The sequence below is a fragment of the Dendrobates tinctorius genome, unplaced genomic scaffold (genome assembly GCF_039654945.1).
Source record: "Dendrobates tinctorius isolate UK_male_01 unplaced genomic scaffold, ASM3965494v1 ptg000064l, whole genome shotgun sequence".
Lineage (NCBI taxonomy): Eukaryota > Metazoa > Chordata > Amphibia > Anura > Dendrobatidae > Dendrobates > Dendrobates tinctorius.
This window is the reverse complement of record NW_027361732.1, coordinates 2,678,536-2,702,131: the sequence shown is the minus strand read 5'-3', so window position 1 is coordinate 2,702,131 and position 23,596 is coordinate 2,678,536. Positions and strand designations below refer to the sequence as shown.

The 23,596-nt window shown below is 42.1% G+C and overlaps 1 protein-coding gene across 2 annotated transcripts in view; it reads left to right on the top strand.

Annotated features, from left to right (window-relative positions):
* Nucleotides 1-23,596, top strand: part of RB1 (RB transcriptional corepressor 1) — a 383,417-nt gene that overhangs the window by 110,287 nt on the left and 249,534 nt on the right. For both annotated transcript variants that reach the window (XM_073580241.1, XM_073580240.1), the window contains exon 10: nt 19,112-19,221. In XM_073580241.1, the coding sequence (XP_073436342.1) occupies nt 19,112-19,221 (110 nt within the window). The remainder of the gene's footprint in view (nt 1-19,111; nt 19,222-23,596) is intronic.

Genomic DNA, 23,596 nt, shown 5'->3' with positions numbered 1-23,596 from the left:
GACGGAGCGCGCCCCAGCACCCCTGGAACTCAAGTTTCCCGTTTGGTACCGGGCAACATTTTCCCCGTGAGGAGAGAAAAAAAAAAAAAAAGGTGACGGGTATGCTATAAAAGGGGGACAAGAAGGGAAACTCGTTTCCAATGTGAAACGTGTCCCGACAAACCTGGACTGTGTTTGAATGAATGCTTCAGAATTCATCACACGTCCAAGGACTAAACACATCCTGACGCTCCACTACAGAACTCACCCACACCAGCCTGACATACACAACACTACACCACACACCAACCTGACGTACACTACGTCACACACACCAACCTGTTGTAGTATCAGGTTGGTATGTGGCGTAGTGTACGTGTGTGTATGGTGTATACTACACCACACACACCAACCTGACGTACACTACACTACACCACACCACACACCAACCTGACGTACACTACGCCACAAACACCAACCTGATGTAGTGTCAGGTTGGTATGTGTGGCGTAGTGTACGTCAGGTTGGTGTGTGTGTGTGTGGCGTAGTGTACGTCAGGTTGGTGTGTGTGTGTGGTGTATACTATACCACACACACCAACCTGACGTACACTACACTACACCACACACCGACCTGACACACTACACCACACACACCAACCTAATGTAGTGTGGCAGGTTGGTGTGTGTGGCGTAGTGTACGTCAGGTTGGTGGGTGTGTGGTGCATACCCTACCACACACACCAACCTGACGTACACTACATACTTTCCATAAGCGACCTGGTGTCCGCTAATGATTGGAGCTAACTTTCCATTCCAAAAGTCAAATGGCGCTCCTTCCCTTCAGGGCCCTGCCGTGCGCCCAAACAGTGGTTTATGACCATATATGAGGTATCGGTGTACTCAGGAGAAATTGCCCAACAAATTTTAGGATCCATTTTATCCTGTTGCCCATGAAAAAATGTAGGCAAAAATAATTTTTTTGTGAAAAAAAAAAAGTACTTTTTTCATTTTTACAGATCAATCTGTGAAGTACCTGGGGATTCAAAGTGTTCACTATGCATCTAGATAAGTTTGTTGGGGTGTCTAGTTTCCAAAATGGGGTCACTTGTGGGGGTACTCCAATGTTTAGGCACATAGGGGCAGTCCAAACACGACATGGTGTCCGCTAACTATTGGAGGTAATTTTCCATTCCCAAAGCCAAATGGCGCTCCTTCTCTTCAGGGCCCTGCCGTGCACCCAAACAGTGGTTTATGAGCACATATGAGGTATCGGTGTACTCAGGAGAAATTTCTCAACAAATTTTAGGATCCATTTTATCCTGTTGCCCATGTGAAAATGGAAAAATGTAGGCAAAAAGAAATCTTGTGGAAAAAAAAAAAAAAAAAAAGGACTTTTTCATATTTACAGAACAATTTGTGAAGTACCTGGGGGTTCAAAGTGCTCCCTATATATCTAGATAAGTTCCTTGGGGGGTCTAGTTTCCAAAATGGGGTCACTTGTGGGGGTACTCCAATGTTTAGGCACACAGGGGCTCTCCAAACGTGACATGGCAACAGCTAAATTTTCCAGCATATTTTCCATTCAAAAAGTCAAATGGTGCTCCTTCCCTTCTGAGCCCTGCCGTGTGCCCAAACAGTGGTTTATGACCACATATGAGGTATCGGTGTACTCAGGAGAAATTGCCCAACAAATTTTAGGATCCATTTTATCCTGTTGCCCAGGTGAAAATTAAAAAATTGATGCTAAAAAATTTTTTTGTTGGAATAATTAAAATGTCTATTTTTTCCTTCCACGTTGCTTTAGTTCCTGTGAAGCACCTGAAGGGTTAATAATCTTGAATGTAGTTTTGAGTAGCTTGAGGGGTGCAGTTTTTAGAATGGTGTCACTTTTGGGTTTTTTCTGCCATATAGACCCCTCCAAGTGACTTCAAATGTGAGGTGGTCCCTAAAAAAAATGGTTTTGTAAATTTTGTTGTAAAATTGAGAAATCACTGGTCAACTTTTAACCCTTATAACTTCCTCACAAAAAAAAAAATGTTGTTTCCAAAATTGTGCTGATGTAAAGTAGACATGTGGGAAATGTTATTTATTAATTAGTTTGTGTCACATAACTCTCTGGTTTAACAGAATAAAAATTCAAAATTTGAAAATTGCTAAATTTTCACCAAATTTCCATTTTTTTCACAAATAAACGCAGAAATTTTCGACCTAAATTTACCACTAACATGAAGCCCAATATGTCACAAAAAAACAATCTCAGAATCGCTAGGATGCGTTGAAGCGTTCCTGAGTTATTACCTCATAAAGGGACACTGGTCAGAAATGCAAAATATGGCCAGGTCATTAAGGTCAAAATAGGCTGCGTCGCGAAGGGGTTAAACACTTTTTCAAAGGCAAAAAATCTAAAAGATGCAGAATTACCATGGTGAAAGTTCACAAAATGTTTGACAGCTCCAGGATAACAAGCATTTTTGCCAGAAATATTAGAAAGGTGCTCAGCAATTCTTCTTTTGAGTTTTCTAGAAGTACATCCTATATATTGAACATTGCATATGTTACAAAAAATACAATAGATGACACTTTGGGAATTGCAATTAATAAATGAAGAAATCTTTTGAACAAATCCAGGAACTGAGAAAGAAAAAAGTGTCAAATCCTGCACTTGGAGGTGCTAAACAAAAAATGCTTTTCATGTGAGAAGTTTTTTGGATTCTGAAACTCAATACCAGATTCCCCCTGGGTATGAAGTTTAAATGATTCATTTTATATTTATTGTTATATATTTGCTCTAATTTGTTTTTGTTCAGGAATGAACTGCTACACATCCATTAATCTGTGCTACATGCGATTTAAACCATTATTTTGTCTTTCAAGTGCTTTCTCACTTTGTCTTTTGCACATGTGTTTTTCATGATTGTGTGTTTTTTTTATTGGTTAATTTATGTGTATATAATTGTGGCTGTACCGGTTTTATGTATCCTATGACTAAGAGTGCACACCAGGCACTCGAAATGCGTCAGGCAACTTGATTTTAATATGGCGTAATTTGCCACAATAAAATGCCGTATTTTTCTGACCATAAGACACGCTTTTTTTCCTACAAATTTGGGAGGAAAGTGTGGGTGCGTCTTATGGTCGGAATGTAGCATGTGGGGAGGGGGCAGCAGTGGAGTGAGACCGCACTGGGATCGCAGGAGGCAGAAAAATTTTGCCTGCTGCAAGAATCCAGCCGCTGGGGAAACCACATGGTCCCGATACTTAAAGTGAAGTGAATATTCACGAGCCACTTCCCACTCTCCTGTCAGCTGAGCAGTGAGCGGGAGCAGAAAAGGACAGGCCCACATGGTTTCCCCAGCACCAATTCCTGCAGCAGCTGGGGAGATCTGTGTCTGGTGGTGGAGGGGGCAGGAGCAGAGTGCAGCAGGAGGGATCACCACATACCTGACAGGCAGCACAGCCAGGGCTGTGCTGATGCAATGCGGAATGCTCCTGTGGGGGACCTGTGGTGAGGTCATGAAGAGGGCGGCCTGGAGCATCACATGACCGCACAAAGCCCTGCCTCTTCATGATGTCATCACAGGTCCTGCAGACACCGCACTTCAAACAGTGCAGCATCCTCTTTCATGACCTGTGGTGAGGTCATAAGAGGGAGGGCTCTGGGCGGCGATGTGATGCTGCATTTCCTCACCACAGCGTGCCTTCCTAGCTGCAGGACCTGCACTGAGCACAGTGGCAGCAGCCTGTACAAGAAAGAATTATAAGGTTAGTAATTGCAGCACATAAAAATCACTCTGACATCCTGTGGTGAACTATAACTCCCAGCATGCCATAGGATCTTCAGGACATGCTGGGAGTTATAGTTCTCCCTTGGGATCTTAAAGCAGCACTCCAGTTTTATTTTTCAGTGCTGGAGTGGTGTTTAAATATACAGTGGGGAAAAAAAGTATTTAGTCAGTCAGCAATAGTGCAAGTTCCACCACTTAAAAAGATGAGAGGCGTCTGTAATTTACATCATAGGTAGACCTCAACTATGGGAGACAAACTGAGAAAAAAAAATCCAGAAAATCACATTGTCTGTTTTTTTTTCATTTTATTTGCATATTATGGTGGAAAATAAGTATTTGGTCAGAAACAAAATTTCATCTCAATACTTTGTGATATATCCTTTGTTGGCAATGACAGAGGTCAAACGTTTTCTGTAAGTCTTCACAAGGTTGCCACACACTGTTGTTGGTATGTTGGCCCATTCCTCCATGCAGATTTCCTCTAGAGCAGTGATGTTTTTGGCTTTTCGCTTGGCAACACGGACTTTCAACTCACTCCAAAGGTTTTCTATAGGGTTGAGATGTGGAGACTGGCTAGGCCACTCCAGGACCTTGAAATGCTTCTTACGAAGCCACTCCTTCGTTGCCCTGGCGGTGTGCTTTGGATCATTGTCATGTTGAAAGACCCAGCCACGTTTCATCTTCAATGCCCTTGCTGATGGAAGGAGGTTTGCACTCAAAATCTCACGATACATGGCCCCACTCATTCTTTCATGTACCCGGATCAGTCGTCCTGGCCCCTTTGCAGAGAAACAGCCCCAAAGCATGATGTTTCCACCACCATGCTTTACAGTAGGTATGGTGTTTGATGGATGCAACTCAGTATTCTTTTTCCTCCAAACACGACAAGTTGTGTTTCTACCAAACAGTTCCAGTTTGGTTTCATCAGACCATAGGACATTCTCCCAAAACTCCTCTGGATCATCCAAATGCTCTCTAGCAAACTTCAGACGGGCCCGGACATGTACAGGCTTAAGCAGTGGGACACGTCTGGCACTGCAGGATCTGAGTCCATGGTGGCGTAGTGTGTTACTTATGGTAGGCCTTGTTACATTGGTCCCAGCTCTCTGCAGTTCATTCACTAGGTCCCCCCGCGTGGTTCTGGGATTTTTGCTCACCGTTCTTGTGATCATTCTGACCCCACGGGGTGGGATTTTGCGTGGAGCACCAGATCGAGGGAGATTATCAGTGGTCTTGTATGTCTTCCATTTTCTAATTATTGCTCCCACAGTTGATTTCTTCACTCCAAGCTGGTTGGCTATTGCAGATTCAGTCTTCCCAGCCTGGTGCAGGGCTACAATTTTGTTTCTGGTGTCCTTTGACAGCTCTTTGGTCTTCACCATAGTGGAGTTTGGAGTCAGATTGTTTGAGGGTGTGCACAGGTGTCTTTTTATACTGATAACAAGTTTAAACAGGTGCCATTACTACAGGTAATGAGTGGAGGAAAGAGGAGGCTCTTAAAGAAGAAGTTACAGGTCTGTGAGAGCCAGAAATCTTGATTGCTTGTTTCTGACCAAATACTTATTTTCCACCATAATATGCAAATAAAATTGAAAAAAAAAACAGACAATGTGATTTTCTGGATTTTTTTTTCTCAGTTTGTCTCCCATAGTTGAGGTCTACCTATGATGTAAATTACAGACGCCTCTCATCTTTTTAAGTGGTGGAACTTGCACTATTGCTGACTGACTAAATACTTTTTTTCCCCACTGTAAGCCCTGCGCCCCCATTCTTATACTCACCCTCCAGCATCGTCATAAAGTACTTTACAGAAACACTAGTCCCGCAGCACCATCTACTACCTTTAGCTCCCAACATAACATACTAATATATATATATATATATATATATATATATATACATAGTTATATATATATATACAGATATATATATATATAACACCACATATGTTATTTATGTTTTTAAATATTTTACCACTTATTTTTTGGTTCAAATATATTTTTCCCCTATTTTCCACCTCTAAAACCTGGGTGCGTCTTATAGTCTGAAAAATACGGTGTATATTTTTTTCTTTATTCCTGGAGTGCTGTCAATCTCTTTTTTTTCCTGATTTTGCTATGCTAACTAGCTTGGACGTGCACCCTCCACATGTGAATTGGCTCGTCTATTTTGGATTCCTCTCGTGGCAGCTCCAAGACCTCCCTACATACAGAATAATGGGCCCCATATAATGCTCCATACAGAATGGGCTCCATATAATGTTCCATACAGAATGGATTCCATACGGAATAATAGGCCCCATATATTGCTGCATACAGAATAATGGACTCCATACAATGCTGCATACAGAATAATGGGCCCCATATAATACTGCATACAGAATAATGGGCTCCATATAATGCTCCATACAGAATAATGGGCCCATATAATGCTGTATACAGAATAATGGGCCCCATATAATACTGCATACAGAATAATGGGCCCCATATAATACTGCATACAGAATAATGGGCCCCGTATAATACTGCATACAGCATAATGGACCCCATATAATGCTACATACAGAATAATGGGCCCCATATAATACTGCATACAGAATAATGGGTCCCATATAATGCTCCGTACAGAATGGCCCCCATATAATCCATACAGAATGGATTCTATACGGAATAATCGTCCCCATTTATTGCTGCATACAGAATAATGGACTCCATACAATGCTGCATACAGTATAATGGGCTCCATATACAGTTGTGGCCAAAAGTATTGACACCCCTGCAATTCTGTCAGATAATACTCAGTTTCTTCCTGAAAATGATTGCAAACACAAATTCTTTGGTATTATTATCTTCATTTAATTTGTCTTAAATGAAAAAACACAAAAAGAATTGTCCGAAAGCCAAATTGGATATAATTCCACACCAAACATAAAAAAGAGGGTGGACAAAAGTACTGGCACTGTTCGAAAAATCGTGATGCTTCTCTAATTTGTGTAATTAACAGCACCTGTAACTTACCTGTGGCACCTAACAGGTGTTGGCAATAACTAAATCACACTTGCAGCCAGTTGACATGGATTAAAGTTGACTCAACCTCTGTCCTGTGTCCTTGTGTGTACCACATTGAGCATGGAGAAAAGAAAGAAGACCAAAGAACTGTCTGAGGACTTGAGAAACCAAATTGCGAGGAAGCATGAGCAATCTCAAGGCTACAAGTCCATCTCCAAAGACCTGAATGTTCCTGTGTCTACCGTGCGCAGTGTCATCAAGAAGTTTAAAGCCCATGGCACTGTGGCTAACCTCCCTAGATGTGGACGGAAAAGAAAAATTGACAAGAGATTTCAATGCAAGATTGTGTGGATGTTGGATAAAGAACCTCGACTAACATCCAAACAAGTTCAAGCTGCTCTGCAGTCCGAGGGTACAACAGTGTCAACCCGTACTATCCGTCGGCGTCTGAATGAAAAGGGACTGAATGGTAGGAGACCCAGGAAGACCCCACTTCTTACCCCGAGACATAAAAAAGCCAGGCTGGAGTTTGCCAAAACTTACCTGAAAAAGCCTAAAATGTTTTGGAAGAATGTTGTCTGGTCAGATGAGACAAAAGTAGAGCTTTTTGGGCAAAGGCATCAACCTAGAGTTTACAGGAAAAAAAAATTTGCATTCAAAGAAAAAAACACGGTCCCTACAGTCAAACATTGCGGAGGTTCCCTGATGTTTTGGGGTTGCTTTGCTGCCTCTAGCACTGGACTGCTTGACCGTGTGCATGGCATTATGAGGTCTGAAGACTACCAACAAATTTTGCAGCATAATGTAGGGCCCAGTGTGAGAAAGCTGGGTCTCCCTCAGAGGTCATGGGTCTTCCAGCAGGACAATGACCCAAAACACACTTCAAAAAGCACTAGAAAATGGTTTGAGAGAAAGCACTGAAGACTTCTAAGGTGGCCAGCAATGAGTCCAGACCTGAATCCCATAGAACACCTGTGGAGAGATCTAAAAATGGCAGTTTGGAGAAGCCACCCTTCAAATATCAGGGACCTGGAGCAGTTTGCCAAAAAAGAATGGTCTAAAATTCCAGCAGAGCATTGTAAGAAACTCATTGATGGTTACTGGAAGCGGTTGGTCGCAGTTATTTTGGCTAAAGGTTGTGCAACCAAGTATTAGGCTGAGGGTGCCAATACTTTTTGTCTGGCCCATTTTTGGAGTTTTGTGTGAAATGATCAATGTTTTGCTTTTTGCTCCATTCTCTTTTGTGTTTTTTTTCATTTAAGACAAATTAAATGAAGATAATAATACCAAAGAATTTGTGATTGCAATCATTTTCAGGAAGAAACTGAGTATTATCTGACAGAATTGCAGGGGTGTCAATACTTTTGGCCACAACTGTAATGCTGCATTCATAATAATGGACCCATATAATGCTGCATACAGAATAATGGGCCCCATATAATGCTCCATACAGAATAATGGGCTCCATATAGTGCTGCATACAGAATAATGGGCTCCATATAATGCTGCATACAGAATAATGGACTCATATAATGCTGCATACTGAGTAATAGGCCCCATGTAATGCTGCATACAGAATAGTGGACCCTATATATTGCTCCATAGAGAATGAGCCCCATGTAATGCTCCATACAGAATGGGCTCCATACATAAAAAAAAATCAAATACTTATCTCTCCTCGTTCCTCGCTGGCTGCTGCTCCACTCTCCTCAGCTCCGGTGTCTTCAGCCTATTCTGGATCTCTGCACTGCTCAGCGCAGAGGATGCGCAGTAGTGACGTCATCGTATCCTCTGGTTTTACCTGTTAGAGTCAGAAGACGCTGAAGAGACCGGACCTTTGGCCAACGGAACGAAAAAAGGTGAGTATTTCAAAGAGTTTAAAGCATGGGGAGAGCATGCTGGTGTCCCCGACAGTGATTGGGCCCCCGCTTGCTCAATTCCCCAGCACTTGTCCGGGTGCGCCAGTTGGTGGATCCTGCCCTGTATATCATCCTACTGCTTGGACTTTGAAAATGAGGGGTGTGATCCCTTGTTAGTGGCTGAGAGTTGTTAAATTCCTATTTTATTTTTTAATCCAACAAAATGTCCATTATTTAGCCCAAATGAATCGCTTAAATCAGACTGTACTTACAGCAAAGTATGCATAAGTCAAACGTAAAGGCAAATATAATATATTTAATTAGACAAATCAACTTCCTTTCACACTTATTAGCCACGTATCCCCCCTCATCCTGCATTTGCTTGAAGTAATTCCCAGCTCAAATCCTCCGTGCTTAGACAAAACGGACTGCAGGCTCCCTGTAATGTCATGTGACTCAGCCTGTTATCCTCCACTAGCTATTCAACCCGTTCTATGCCATGGTGGCAAGCATTGTTATTAGTACATTTTTAATTTTATCCCATGTTTTTAAGACACTGTGGCTGCAAATTCACATATACTATGTCTTCATTAAAACGCTGCCAGAAATCACGGTATGCGCACGCTTTGACTCAGGCATCATTTTATTGAAGTAAGGTACTAGAACAGCGATGGTGTACCTTTTAGAGACCGAGTGCCAACACAGCAATTTAACCTGAATACTGAGATTTTAGTTTAGAGAAAACAATTCATGCAGAAAACAGACGGGCAGCAGAGAGCAGACGGGGGCAGCAAAGCTGGCAGAGGCAACAGAGTGCAGCCACAGACAGGAACAGGGTTACCAGACTGCAGATATAAAGGAATATGCTCCACCATCCTGGTATATGCTCCCGCATCCTTGAATATATCTCCAATCCTGGTGTATGTCCTCCTGCCTACACTGATATTGTTCAATACATAGAAAAACAACAATACGGAATAGCAGCGTTTTGGACGCAGCTCACCTGTGCTGCGTCCAAAACGCTGCGTTCTAAGTTACAAGCACAGCGGTTGGGATTTTTATAAATCATATGCCCACTTTGCTTCTATTTGTCGCTGTGTAAACTCAACCACAGTGCGGGTTTACGAGCCGCAGCATGTCAATTATCTACAGCGGAGACGCTAGTATGGCCGAGGTGATGGAATTAGTGCCTGTGCAGGTACTGCAATTATGACCTGGGCCATACTAAGGAAATCCTGAAAACTAATGATGAGCGAGTGTGCTAAGGTAAGGTGTTATCCAAGGTATTATCTTAGCATGCTCGTGTGCTAACAGAGTATGTTCAGCGTGATTGAATACTATGATTGAGTCACCGTGGCTGGATGTCTCGTGGCTGTTCGACTGCCGCAACACATGCAGGGATTGCCTAAGAAACAGGCAATGCCCGCATGCTGCGAGACATCCAGCCACTTCTACAAAGCTGAATTTGTTCTGTACATCTAAATATTTTTGTTTCGCAGTAAACAAAAAATGTATAATGTGAATTGACACAAATCAGTTCCCATCATCTCTCCAAACATATGAATGTTTTGAGAATTTTGGCACTGTGTATAAACACATGAATCTTCTAAATCAGGGGTGGGGAACCTCAGACCATGTTCTCTGGCCCCTGGGACGGCATCTGTGTTTTGATGGCTTCTGTCCCTTTAATTTCTTTTTATCTGCGAGCATGTGCAGGCAGCGTTCAGTACTGAATGCTGCCTGCAATAAAAGATAACGTTTGGACACTAGCTAGTGCCAGCGTCAGGATGTACTCTGACAGAGTTAGGCTGGTTTCACTCTTGCGTTGGGCAGAGCTGCGGAGGGCTGCGTTGTTCCGAACTGCGTCGAACGCAATATGTTGCATTTTTTTGCGGTCAGCGCATCGTCAAAACGCGCAAGCGGAAGCATCCGCATACGTCCGCATGGCATGTGTACCCAATGTTACAGATTGGTACGCAGGACGCAGGCAGACGTAGGCGTAGCTGAATGGAAGAGGTGCCGCAGTGGGTGGAGCTTAACGGAGGAACTACGCAGCCCTCCGCAGCTCTGCCCAACGCAAGTGTGAAACCAGCCTTAGTGTGCGATATGCGCTCCCTTCCCACAGAGGACAACCGCAGCGGCAACCCCATGGTGATGACTGCTACAGGTGCAGCCCCAGTGTCTCCTGTGATGACTGTGTAGCAGCCCTAGTGTTTCCTGTAAAATCTATACCAGATCCCCATGTCTCCTGTGACATCTATGCTGCAGCTCCCATGTCTGTGATGTATATACACCAGCCCCGGTGTCTCTTATGTGATGTATACATAGCAGTCTCGGTGTCTCCTATGTGATGTATACACAGTAGTCTAGGTGTCTCCTATGTGATGTACAAATGCTTCTCACAAAATTAGAATATCAAAAAGTTAATTTATTTCAGTCCTTCAATACAAAGAGTGAAACTCATATATTATATAGAGTCATTACAAACAGATTGATCTATTTCGAGTGTTATTTCTGTGAATGTTGATGATTATGGCTTACAGCAAATGAGAACCCAAAAGTCATTATCTCAGTAAATTAGAATAATTAACAAGAAACACCTGTGAAGGCTTCCTAAGCATTTAAAAAGTTCCTGTAGTCTGTTTCGGTATGCTCTACAATCATGGGAAAGATTGCTGACTTGACAGATGTCCAGAAGGCAGTCATTGACACACTCCACAAGGAGGGTAAGGCCTGTTTCACACTTCAGTTTTTGTCCATCAGTCAAGATCCGCTGTTTTGCAAAAAAACCGGATCCGCTCTTTTGTTTGGCAGATCCGTTTTTTTCCCCATTGAGTTGCATTACCGGCGGATCTTGACGGATGGCCATCCGTTGGATCCGTTTTTTTTGCGGATCCGCCAAAATTTTGCCGTCCTCCCGACATGCCCGAACGGAGCATGTAACGTTTTTTCGGGCGGCAGGATCCGCACTTCACACTGCGCATGCCCGAAAGACTTCACTCAGCCTGAAATTTAACCCTAAAGTCTGTTCTGGCGCCTGGAAAAAAAAAAATCTCTCTCTCTCTCTCTCTCTCTCTCTCTCTCTCTCTCTTTTCCTCTCTCCCCCACTCCCCCTCTCCCTCTCTCCCTCTCCCTCTCCCCGGGCTGTGGTTCCTTTAAAATTCTTCATTCATCGGATCCGTCAAAAAAAAAACAAAAAACGTCCGGTGGCATCCGTTCACATCAGTTAGCAACGGATCCGCTTTCCGCCATTTTGGCGGATTTTAACTGACACAAAAAAAATGAAGTGTGAAACAGGCCTAAGCCACAAAAGGTCATTGCTAAAGAAGCTGTCTGTTCAGAGTGCTGTATCCAAGCATATTAATGGAAAGTTGAGTGGAAGGAAAAAGTGTGATAGAAAAAGGCGCAAAAGCAATCAGGATAACCGCAGCCTTGAAAGGATTGTTAAGAAAAAGCCATTAAAAAATTTGGGGAGAGATTCACAAGAAGTGGACTGCTGCTGGAGTCAGTGCTTCAAGAGCCACCACGCACCAATGTATCCAGGACAGGGGCTACAAGTGTCGCATTCCTTTTGTCAAGTCACTCACGACCAATAGACAAGCCAGAAGTGTCTTACCTGGGCTAAGGAGAAAAAGAACTGGACTGTTGGTCAATGGTCCAATATGTTGTTTTCAGATGAAAGTAAATTTTACTTTTCATTTGGAACTCAATTAACAAATGTCCAAATATGACAGGGGCACTTCATGCATAATGCAATAACTCGTCCCATATAAGTATATACAGGGCAAAGAAGAAATCCCACGGAATGAAGATAAAACAAATATTTTTATTAAACAGTATTTAAAAAGCAGGAAGGCTGTAATAGGGGTTGCCAAGCATAATATAAAAAATACAGTGCCTTGTGAAAGTGTTCGGCTCCCTGGAACTTTTCAACCTTTTCCCACATGTCATTCTTCAAACATAAAGATACCAAATGTAAATTTTTGGTGAAGAATCAACAAGTGGGACACAGTTGTGAAGTTGAACAAAATTTATTGGTTATTTTAAATTTTTTGGGAAATTCAAAAACTGAAAAGTGGGGTGTGCAATATTATTTGGCCCCTTTAACTTAATACTTTGTTGCGCCACCTTTTGCTGCGATTATAGCTGCAAGTCGCTTGGGGTATGTCTCTGTCAGTTTTGTACATCGAGAGACTGAAATTCTTGCCCATTCTTCCTTGACAAACAGCTCGAGCTCAGTGAGGTTTGATGGACATTGTTTGTGAACAGCAGTTTTCATCTCTTTCCACAGATTCTCGATTGGATTCAGGTCTGGACTTTGACTTGGCCATTCTAACACCTGGATATGTTTATTTGTGAACCATTCCATTGTAGATTTTGCTTTATGTTTGGGATCATTGTTTTGTTGGAAGGCAAATCTCCATCCCAGTCTCAGGTCTTTTGCAGACTCCAAAAGGTTTTCTTCAAGAATGGTCCTGTATTTGGCTCCTTCCATCTTCCCATCAATTTTAACCATCTTCCCAGCCCCTGTTGAAGAAAAGCAGGCCCAAACCATAATGCTGCCACCACCATGTTTGACAGTGGGGATGGTGTGTTCAGGGTGATGAACTGTGTTGCCTTTACGCCAAACATATCGTTTGGCATTGTTGCCAAAAAGTTCCATTTTGGTATCATCTGACCAGAGCACCTTCTTCCACATGTTTGGTGTGTCTCCCAGGTGGCTTGTTGCAAACTTTAAATGGCACTTTTTATGGATATCTTTGAGAAATGGCTTTCTTCTTGCCACTCTTCTCTTCCGGTAAGGCCAGATTTGTGCAGTCTATGACTGATTGTTGTCCTATGGACAGATTGTCCCACCTCAGCTGTAGATCTTTGCAGTTCATCCAGAGTTATCATGGGCCTCTTGGCTGCATCTCTGATCAGTCTTCTCCTTGTTTGAGATGAAAATTTGGAGGGACGGTCGGGTCTTGGTAGATTTGCAGTGGTATGATACGCCTTTCATTTCAATAGGATCGCTTGCACAGTGCTCCTTGTGAAGTTTAAAGTTTTGGAAATCATTTTGTATCCAAATCCGGCTTTAAACTTCACAACAGTATCACGGACCTGCCTGTTGTGTTCCTTGGTCTTCATGATGCTCTCAGTCTCAGGGTTCTGTTTGAAGCACAATCACAGAGCAGGTGCATTTATACGGAGACTTGATGACACACAGGTGGGTTATATTTATCATCATTTAGTCATTTAGGACAACATTGGATCATTCAGAGATCCACAATGAACTTCTGGAGTGAGTTTGCTGCACTGAAAGTAAAGGGGCCGAATAATATTGCACGCCCCACTTTTCAGTTTTTGAATTTCCACCAAAATCTGAAATTACCAATAAATTTCATTCAACTTCACAATTGTGTCCCACTTGTTGATTCTTGCCCAAAAATTTACATTTGGTATCTTTAGGTTTGAAGCATGAAAAGTGGGAAAAGGTTTAAAAGTTCTAGGGAGCCGAATACTTGTGCAACGCACTGTAATAGGGCCAAAAAATTAATAATACTAGCAGCACAAGGAGAAACTGTATCAAATGGATATCAGTCCAGCAATAACATATAATAGGTATGCAGCCATAGTGTAAATCAATGTACATGGATGTAATGAGAACTGCTGACAATGAGCCCTTCATGAGAGAGCGCTAACCCCACCACAGGATTAATGGGATCTAGACAGCATAAATGTAAAACTGTCAGAGTTAAATGGACAGCAATGGAATCAGAATAAATATCAAAGTATGGTTCTACTGACTATGGTGAGACTAGAGCTGATCGTGTAGGCTGTAGTTAGCTAATCCAAAAAGTCTATTGGTCCAATATAGTTGTGTCCATATCTACAAAGGCCAAGCAAATGCCAAATATTAAAATTAATTACCTGTGGAGAGTGTTCCTGGCGTCCCCTCACCCCGACGTGCATTTCGCCACCAGTTTCTTCTGGGGGCATCATTTCATTTGGAAATCAAAGTCCCAGAGTCTGGAGCAAGAGTGGAGAGGCACACTATCCAAGCTGCTTGAGGTCTAGTGTGAAGTTTCCACAATCAGTGATGGCTTGGGGAGCCATGTCATCTGCTGGTGTAGGCCCACTGTGTTTTTTTCAAGACCAAAGTCAGCACAGCCATCTACTAGGAAATTTTAGAGCACTTCATACTTCTCTCTGCCGACAAGCTTTTTGGAGATGGAAATTTAATTCTCCAGCAGGACTTGGCTCCTGTCCACCCTGCCAAAAGTACCAATACCTGGTTTTAAAACAACAGTATCACTGTGTTTGATTGGCCAGCAAACCTGCCTGACCTTAACCCCATAGAGAATCTATGGGGTATTGTCAAGAGGAAGATGAGACACCAGACCCAGCAATGCAGACGAGCTGAAGGCTGCTATCAAAGCAACCTGGGCTTCCATAACACCTCAGCACTGCCACAGGCTGATCACATCCATGCTACGCTGGATTGATGCAGCAATTGATGCAAAAGGAGCCCGACCAAATATTGAATGCATTTACTGAACATACATTTCAGTAGGCCAACAATTCGGATTTTAAAATCATTTTTCAAGCTGGTCTTATAATTTACTGAGATAATGACTTTGGGGTTTTCATTGGCTGTAAGCCATAATCATCAACATTAGCAGAAATGAACACTTGAAATAGAGCACTCTGTTTGTAAGAACTCTATACAATGAGTCTCACTTTTAATATTGAAGAACTGAAATATACTAACTTTTTGATGATATTCTATTCTTGTAAATACAGCAGTCTTGGTGTCCCCTATGTGAGTAATACTGCAGACCTCCCACTGATGAGTTCTGTAAGTGCAATGTGAGCAGTGATGGATTTCCCACTGTGAAGAGACCTGCAGTATAATCATATACACTTGTGTTCAGTACAACTTACCGCTGTAAGTTATTTACAAAACTTATTGTAAAGAATTGCCTGCGCTCCAGACTGATGCAAAGCTGAGAAAGCAGTTCAGAGTATCAATATCATTCATACAACCTGACATCACAGCTGCATCAAAGAGAAACAGTTCCAGACATCATATTAGGGGGTGATTAACCCCTTTCTGACATTAGACATACTATTCCATCCATGTGACCCTATACAATTTGACCATGGACGGAATAGTACGTCATCGCAATCGGTCGCACACTCGGGGAGTGCACGGCCGATCGTCGCCGGGTGTCAGCTGATTCTCACAGCTGACACCCGGCACTAGTTCCCAGGAGTGGTCGCAGACCACTCCCGACACTTTAACCCCCCAAAATGCTCCAATCTAACACGATTGCAGCATTCCGGGAGCAGGCATAGGGTTGACAGCCCCTCTGCCTTTGGATCAGAGACGCCGCAGTGTGACGTGGGATCCCGATCGCTGCAGTGGTAACCCGATGTCATGATGACATCCGGGTTACCAGAGTTGAGAAACTTCCCGATCATGTGCAGTAGATGATCATGAAGTCTCTCAGGTCAGTGCAGTAAATGCAGTGCTGACAGGTTCTATAGCATGCAGATGCTGCTTCATCTGCATGCTATAGAAGCGATCAGCCTGCAAAAAAATGAGTTTCCCATAGTGGGACAAAGTGTAAAAGTTAGAATGAAGTAAAAAATTTTTTTTAAATAATTGTGAAAATATTAACAAAAAATAATAAAGAAACAATATTCTATCACTAAATAAATATTTGAATGAAAAAAAAAATCTAAACAATAAAAGTACACATATTTGGTAATGCTGCGTTCGTAACGACCCGACCTATAAAACTGTCCCACTCAACCCCTTTAGTGAACACCATAAAAAAAGGAAAAAAACAATGCTTTATCTTCATACCGCCGAATTTAAAGTGGAATAACAAGACGGATATAAATAAACATGGTACCGCTTAAAACGTCATCTTATCCCGCAAAAAACAAGCCCTCATATACCTTAATCATTGGAAAAGTAAAAAAGTTATAGCTCTCAGAATAAAGTGATGCAAAAATAATTATTTTTTTTATATAAGATAGTTTTTATTGTATGAAAGCGCCAAAACATAAAAAAATGATATAAATGAGGTATTGCTGTAATCGTACTGACACGAAGAATAATACTGCCTTATCAATTTTACCACAAGCAGAACGGTATAAACGCCGCCAAAAGAAATTCATGGATTGCTGGTTTTTGTTATTTCTGCCTACCAAAAATCGGAATAGAAAGCGATCAAAAAATGTCATGTGCTCGAAAATGGTACCAATAAAAATGTCAGCTCGTTCCACAAAAACAAGCCTTCACATGACTCTGTGGGCCAAAATATGGAAAACTTATAGCTACCAAAATGGGGTGATGTAAAAACTTTTTTTGCAATAAAAAGCATCTTTTAGCGTGTGACAGCAGCCAAACATAAAAACCAGCTATAATGCCTCTTTCAAACGTCCTGATATTTCCGGTACCGGAGATGTTAGTGTCCGTGTGTGTAATACTTGCGGCACACGTGTGGCATGCGTGTGCCGCATTAGTACCACAAGGACGGGCGCCGGGGAAGAAGCGTTACAGTAAGCGCTGTGCCCCGGTGACGGGTGCTGAACATGGCTATCATCATGCTCCCCTGCTCTGCTGGCTCTTTCCAAAATGGTGTCACTTGTGCGGGGTTTCCACTGTTTAGGCACATCAGGAGCTCTCCAAACGTGACGTGGCGTCCGATCTTAATTCCTGGAAATTTTGCGTTGAAAAAGTCAAACTGCGCTCCTTCCCTTCCTTAGATCAGAAACAAAACAGACATTTATAGGACATTTCATAACTTTCCCAAATTATTATGGAAACATTCACAGCACATCCTGCATTGAACTACTATTCCCAATTTATTATATATTTTAGGAGTTGGTCCATTTTATTCCGACTCCACCAAAATGGACTCCGACTCAGATTCAATGACTTCGACTCCACAGCGCTGCCTGAAGGCCTTGAATGCAGAGTTTAGGGCAAACTTGCATCACTTCTCCTCCCTCTTCAATGCCAGTGACATAATAGAGCTTTCTCTCCTGGTATAGATGACTTTACTTCTCGTGGTGGCAAACAGCTGCGAGAAAGCTTATCAGTTCTTATTTTCATTGGGTCTTGTTTCTTTGAAGTCTTGAGAAAGAAATGCTCAATTCCTTCTTCAGAATATTTCAGGTACCTACAAATAAAGCACTGGTAGTCGTGCTGTTTATCTGGTTTTGACCATCTACTTGCTTTTACGCTGTTTCAGCGTATCTGCCAATCATTTCCACACTTCAGTGGTTTAATATCTGTCTTATATTTATTGCTAAACAGCGCAAACTTCAAACTTTCTTCCTTTTAGCAGCTAAACAAACAATAGTTCAGATTGGGGGGGGGGGGGCACCATTCCTGGAATTTCTAACCCAAATAGATGACTTTAAAAAATTTAAATTTTTCAGAATTTGGGACCTGTTGATGGCAAATATATATCCATACTTGTCAAGTTCTAGCCTATGCTTTGGTTAATTTTATGCCATAATACATGAAATTTAGGTCCAGGGCTGTGCAGTTGGTAAGCCAAACCTCTGACTCCTCAATTTCCCCAACTCCGACTCCACAGCCCTGCCCCCGATTGAGCATGTGCATAAAGTGCAGCACAGATTCATCTCATCTAAAAGTCTAGACCTTAGGTCAGGACAGAACAGACATTTCATAACTTTCCCAAATTCTTATGAAAACATTTACAGCACATCCTGCATTGAACTACTGTACCCAATGTACTGTATATTTTAGGAGTTGGTCAATTTTATGCCAGCCCCAACTAAGACTCCACCAAAATGGACAACGTCTCCGACTCCACAGCCCTGTTTGTCGTCATCTGGTCCCTCCCTTTTTATTTTGTGTGTGCCCCTCCCTTGCACACTCACTTTAAAAAAAAAAAAAAAAAAAAAAAAAATTATATAATATCGTATTAATGTAATTTAGCATTGTTTGTTTATATGATTGTTGTGACCTGATCTGTAAAAATTGAAGTTGTATATTTGATTTTATTCTTGGTTGTTGATTGTTAAAGCAAAATGAAGTATTTGAAAGAGTAAAAGATGTAAGTCTGTAATTTGTATGCGTATATATTAAGTAAAGCGGTAGTAGAATTCTCTTGGATCTCTCTGGCTGTGAATTCTAAAGGGGAGTTGTTTTCCAGCATAAATGTCTGTTCAAACCATGTACCCTTGGTGTGGCCAGACAGTTGAGTGCACCTTCCCACCTTCTGCTATACATCTATCTCCATCCCCTCTTCCTTGATTGACAATTCTGACTGTACAGGACCCAAAGGAGATGGGGAGCAATTAATACGAGTTTATGGGAGGGTGCACGTAGCTGCCCATGCCGCCGGTGCACTGAGCGCCTGCCCTTGGTTTCAACAGTCATTTTGTACTGACTTCATCCAAATGTGTAAAATTTGTCAGTTTCACCAATTTCTATCTGTGTGCTTTAGGTTGATGTGATCTCACAACAGTATGAAGAGCTTTATCAGAGAAACAAAGATATAGACGAAAGGTTATTTTTAGAAAATGACAGCATGGTGAAAGTTGATTTCCGTGACAGGTAATTTATGGCTTGTTTGTTTTTTTTTGTCCTGGATCTTTGAATCCATTAAACATGCATGTTATGTTATTGAAAATAATATTACACCTCTAGTTAGACGTTCTTTCACTTACTATTTTCAAGGATTGGGTTCTTAACGAGGTCTGAAAAATTGATAGTATTGGTCAGTGTATGGTAGCTCTTTTTTATAACATTGGAGGGAATTTTTGGAACGCTACTATATACCGTAAATTACCTGAGATGTCTATTTCCATAGTATTTAGACACAGCATTTTTTAAAATGGCAAATGCATTATTTAGATTTTGAGGTATTTTAGACAGACAACACTTTTACAGAGATATGCTGAACATCCTGAAACCTTTAGCTTCTGGGCTTGTAACAGTCACTATCCAGGGCTGTGTAGTTGGTAAGCCAAACCTCCGACACCTCAATATCCCTGACTCCAGACTCCTCAGACTGACTCACTGCTGAGCATGTACATAAAGTGCATCACAGATTCATCTCATCTACAACTCCACAGCACTGGTCACTACTGAGCCTGTACATAAAGCGCAGCACAGATTCATCTCAACTACAACTCCACAGCACTGGTCACTACTGAGCATGTACATAAAGTGCAGCACAGATTCATCTCTACTACTACTCCACAGCACTGGACACTACAGAGCATGTATATAAAGTGCAGCACAGATTCATACTCCACTACTACTCCACAGCACTGGTCACTACTGAGCATGTACATAAAATGCAGCACAGATTCATCTCTACTACTACTCCACAGCACTGGACACTACAGAGCATGTATATAAAGTGCAGCACAGATTCATACTCCACTACTACTCCACAGCACTGGTCACTACTGAGCATGTACATAAAATGCAGCACAGATTCATCTCACCTACAACTCCACAGCACTGGTTACTACAGAGCATGTATATAAAGTGCATCACAGATTCATACTCCACTACTACTCCACAGCACTGGTCACTACTGAGCATGTACATAAAGTGCGGCACAGATTCATCTCTACTACTACTCCACAGCACTGGACACTACAGAGCATGTATATAAAGTGCAGCACAGATTCATCCTCCACTACTACTCCACAGCACTGGTCACTACTGAGCATGTACATAAAGTGCAGCACAGAGTCATCTCACCTACAACTCCACAGCACTGGTCACTACTGAGCATGTACATAAAGCGCAGCACAGATTCATCTCAACTACAACTCCACAGCACTGGTCACTACTGAGCATGTACATAAAGTGCAGCACAGATTCATATCAACTACAACTCCACAGCACTGGTCACTACTGAGCATGTACATAAAGCGCAGCACAGATTCATCTCAACTACAACTCCACAGCACTGGTCACTATTGAGCATGTACATAAAGTGCAGCACAGATTCATCTCTACTACTACTCCACAGCACTGGACACTACAGAGCATGTATATAAAGTGCAGCACAGATTCATCCTCCAGTACTACTCCACAGCACTGGTCATTACTGAGCATGTACATAAAGTGCAGCACAGATTCATCTCAGCTACAACTCCACAGCACTGGTCACTACTGAGCATGTACATAAAGTGCAGCACAGAAGAACTTATACCCCATCATGGCAAACAGACTTTTGTTCCAACACATAGCGGGCATAACCACCTACCCTTCTACCCAATAAACCCATCCCTTTCCTTCTTTTAAAAACACTAATGCTTCCATCCATGTAAATAGTTGTGTTACGGCACCAATTCTAAATATGAGATCAGCATAAGTCTTTTCTTTATCTTATCCTCCTTATACCTCTAGATGCAAAATTTCTAAATGTGAATTATCAATTAATTATCAGTTATTATATGGTTTATGTTACTTCTGAATTTGTTATAACTGTATAACTACACTTTATTGTAACTTACCGTATTTTGAATTTACTCAAGTTCAACGAATACTTCTTCTTTGCATGTTAAAATTATTTTATTCAATACAAATTAATTGAATATAAAGTGCAGCACAGATTCATGTCAGCTACAACTCCACAGCACTGTTCACTACTGAGCATGTACATAAACTGCAGCACAGATTCATCTCAGCTACAACTCCACAGCACTGGTCACTACTGAGCACAGATTCATCTCAGCTACAAAGTGCAGCACAGATTCATGTCCGCTACAATTCCACAGCACTGTTCACTACTGAGCATGTACATAAACTGCAGCACAGATTCATCTCAGCTACAACTCCACAGCACTGGTCACTACTGAGCACAGATTCATCTCAGCTACAAAGTGCAGCACAGATTCATGTCCGCTACAATTCCACAGCACTGGTCACTACTGAGCATGTACATAAAGTGCAGCACGATTCATCTCACCTACAACTCCACAGCACTGGTCACTACTGAGCATGTACATAAAGTGCAGCTCAGATTCATATCACCTACAACTCCACAGCACTGGTCACTACTGAGCATGTACATAAAGTGCAGCTCAGATTCATATCACCTACAACTCCACAGCACTGGTCACTACTGAGCATGTACATAAAGTGCAGCACAGATTCATCTCAGCTACAGCTCCACAGCACTGGTCACTACTGAGCATGTAGTTTCTAAATCCTGTCAGTTCTGTTTTATAGTTTTCCTCACTTGTATCAGAATCCGTGCAATTCTATTAATGTGAAGGAACAGCAAACACAATGTATACAGCAAATTAAAAATAGTTGTTAACCCCTTCCTGGCATCAGACGCACTATCCCGTCCATGGGCCCCGGGCCCCTATGCCCATGGACGGGATAGTACGTCTAGCGCGATCAGCGGCGCCCACGTGGTGAGCGCCGCTGATCGCGGCCGGGTGTCAACTGATTATCACAGCTGACACCCGGCACTATGTGTCAGGGGCGGTCACGGACCGCCCCCGACACGTTAACCCCTTGCACACCGCGATCAAACATGATCGCGGTGTACCGGGAGTGAAAGGGAAGCATCGGCAGGGAGGGGGCTCCCTCCGTGCTTCACTGAGCCCCCCACGGCAGCGCAATGTGCAGCGCTGCTGCGGGGGACTCCTTTCCTCCAGGCCCCCGGATCCAAGATGGCGACGGGGGACTTCGGGGGCCTGGAGGAAGCTGGCTTCCTCAGTGCCTGCAAAGCGCAGGCATGAGGAAGCCTTGTGCACTGCCTGTGACAGATTGCTGATCTGTCACAGTGATCTGTGATGTGACAGATCAGCGATCTGTCACAGGACAGTGATGTCCCACCTGGGACTATGTAATAAAGTAAAAAAAAAATTAAAAAAAGTGTAAAAATAATTTTAAAAAAATCGCCAAATAAATTAGCAAAAAAAAAAAATATTCCCCAATAAATTCATTTTTTGAAAATAAAAAAAACCAAAACAATAAAAGTACACATATTAGGTATCGCCGCGTCCGTTACGACCCGCCCTATAAAACTGTCCCATTAGTTAACCCCTTTAGCGAACCCCCTAAAAAATAAAAATAAAAAACCAAGCAAAAAATAATGATTTATTATCATACCGCCAAACAAAAAGTGTAATAACGCGCGATCAAAAAGACGCATATAAATATCCATGGTACCGCTGAAAACGTCATCTTGTCCCGCAAAAAACAAGCCGCCACACAGCATCAGCGAAAAAATAAAAAAGTTATAGCTCGCAGAATAAAGCGATGCAAAAATAATTATTTTTTATATAAAATAGTTTTCATTGCATAAAGCCGACAAAACATAAAAAAAGACCTAAATGAGGTATCGCTGTAATCGTACTGACCCGAAGAATAAAGCCGCTTTATCAATTTTACCGCACGCGGAACGGTGTAAACGCACTCCCCCAAAAGAAATTCATGAAACGCTGGTTTTTGTCCATTCTGCGTCCCAAAAATCGGAATAAAAAGTGATCAAAAAATGTCACGTGCCCGAAAATGGTACCAATAAAAACGTCAACTCGTCCCGCAAAAAATAAGACCTCTCATGACTCGGTGGGTCAAAATACGGAAAAATTATAGCTCTCAATATATGGTGATGCAAAAACTATTTTTACAATAAAAAGCGTCTTTTAGCGTGTGACAGCTGCCAAAAATAAAAACCGCCATAAATAGTAAATCAAACCCCCCGTTATCACCCCCTTAGTTAGGGAAAAATAATAAAATTAAAAAAATGTATTTCTTTCCATTTTTCCATTAGGGTTAGGGCTAGGGTTAGGGCTTGGGTTAGGGCTGAGATTAGGGATAGGGGTGTGTTGGGGTTCGGGTTGGAGTTAGAATTGGGGGTTTCCACTGTTTGGGCACATCAGGGGCTCTCCAAATGCAACATTGCGTCTGATCTCAATTCCAGCCAATTCTGAGTTGAAAAAGTCATATG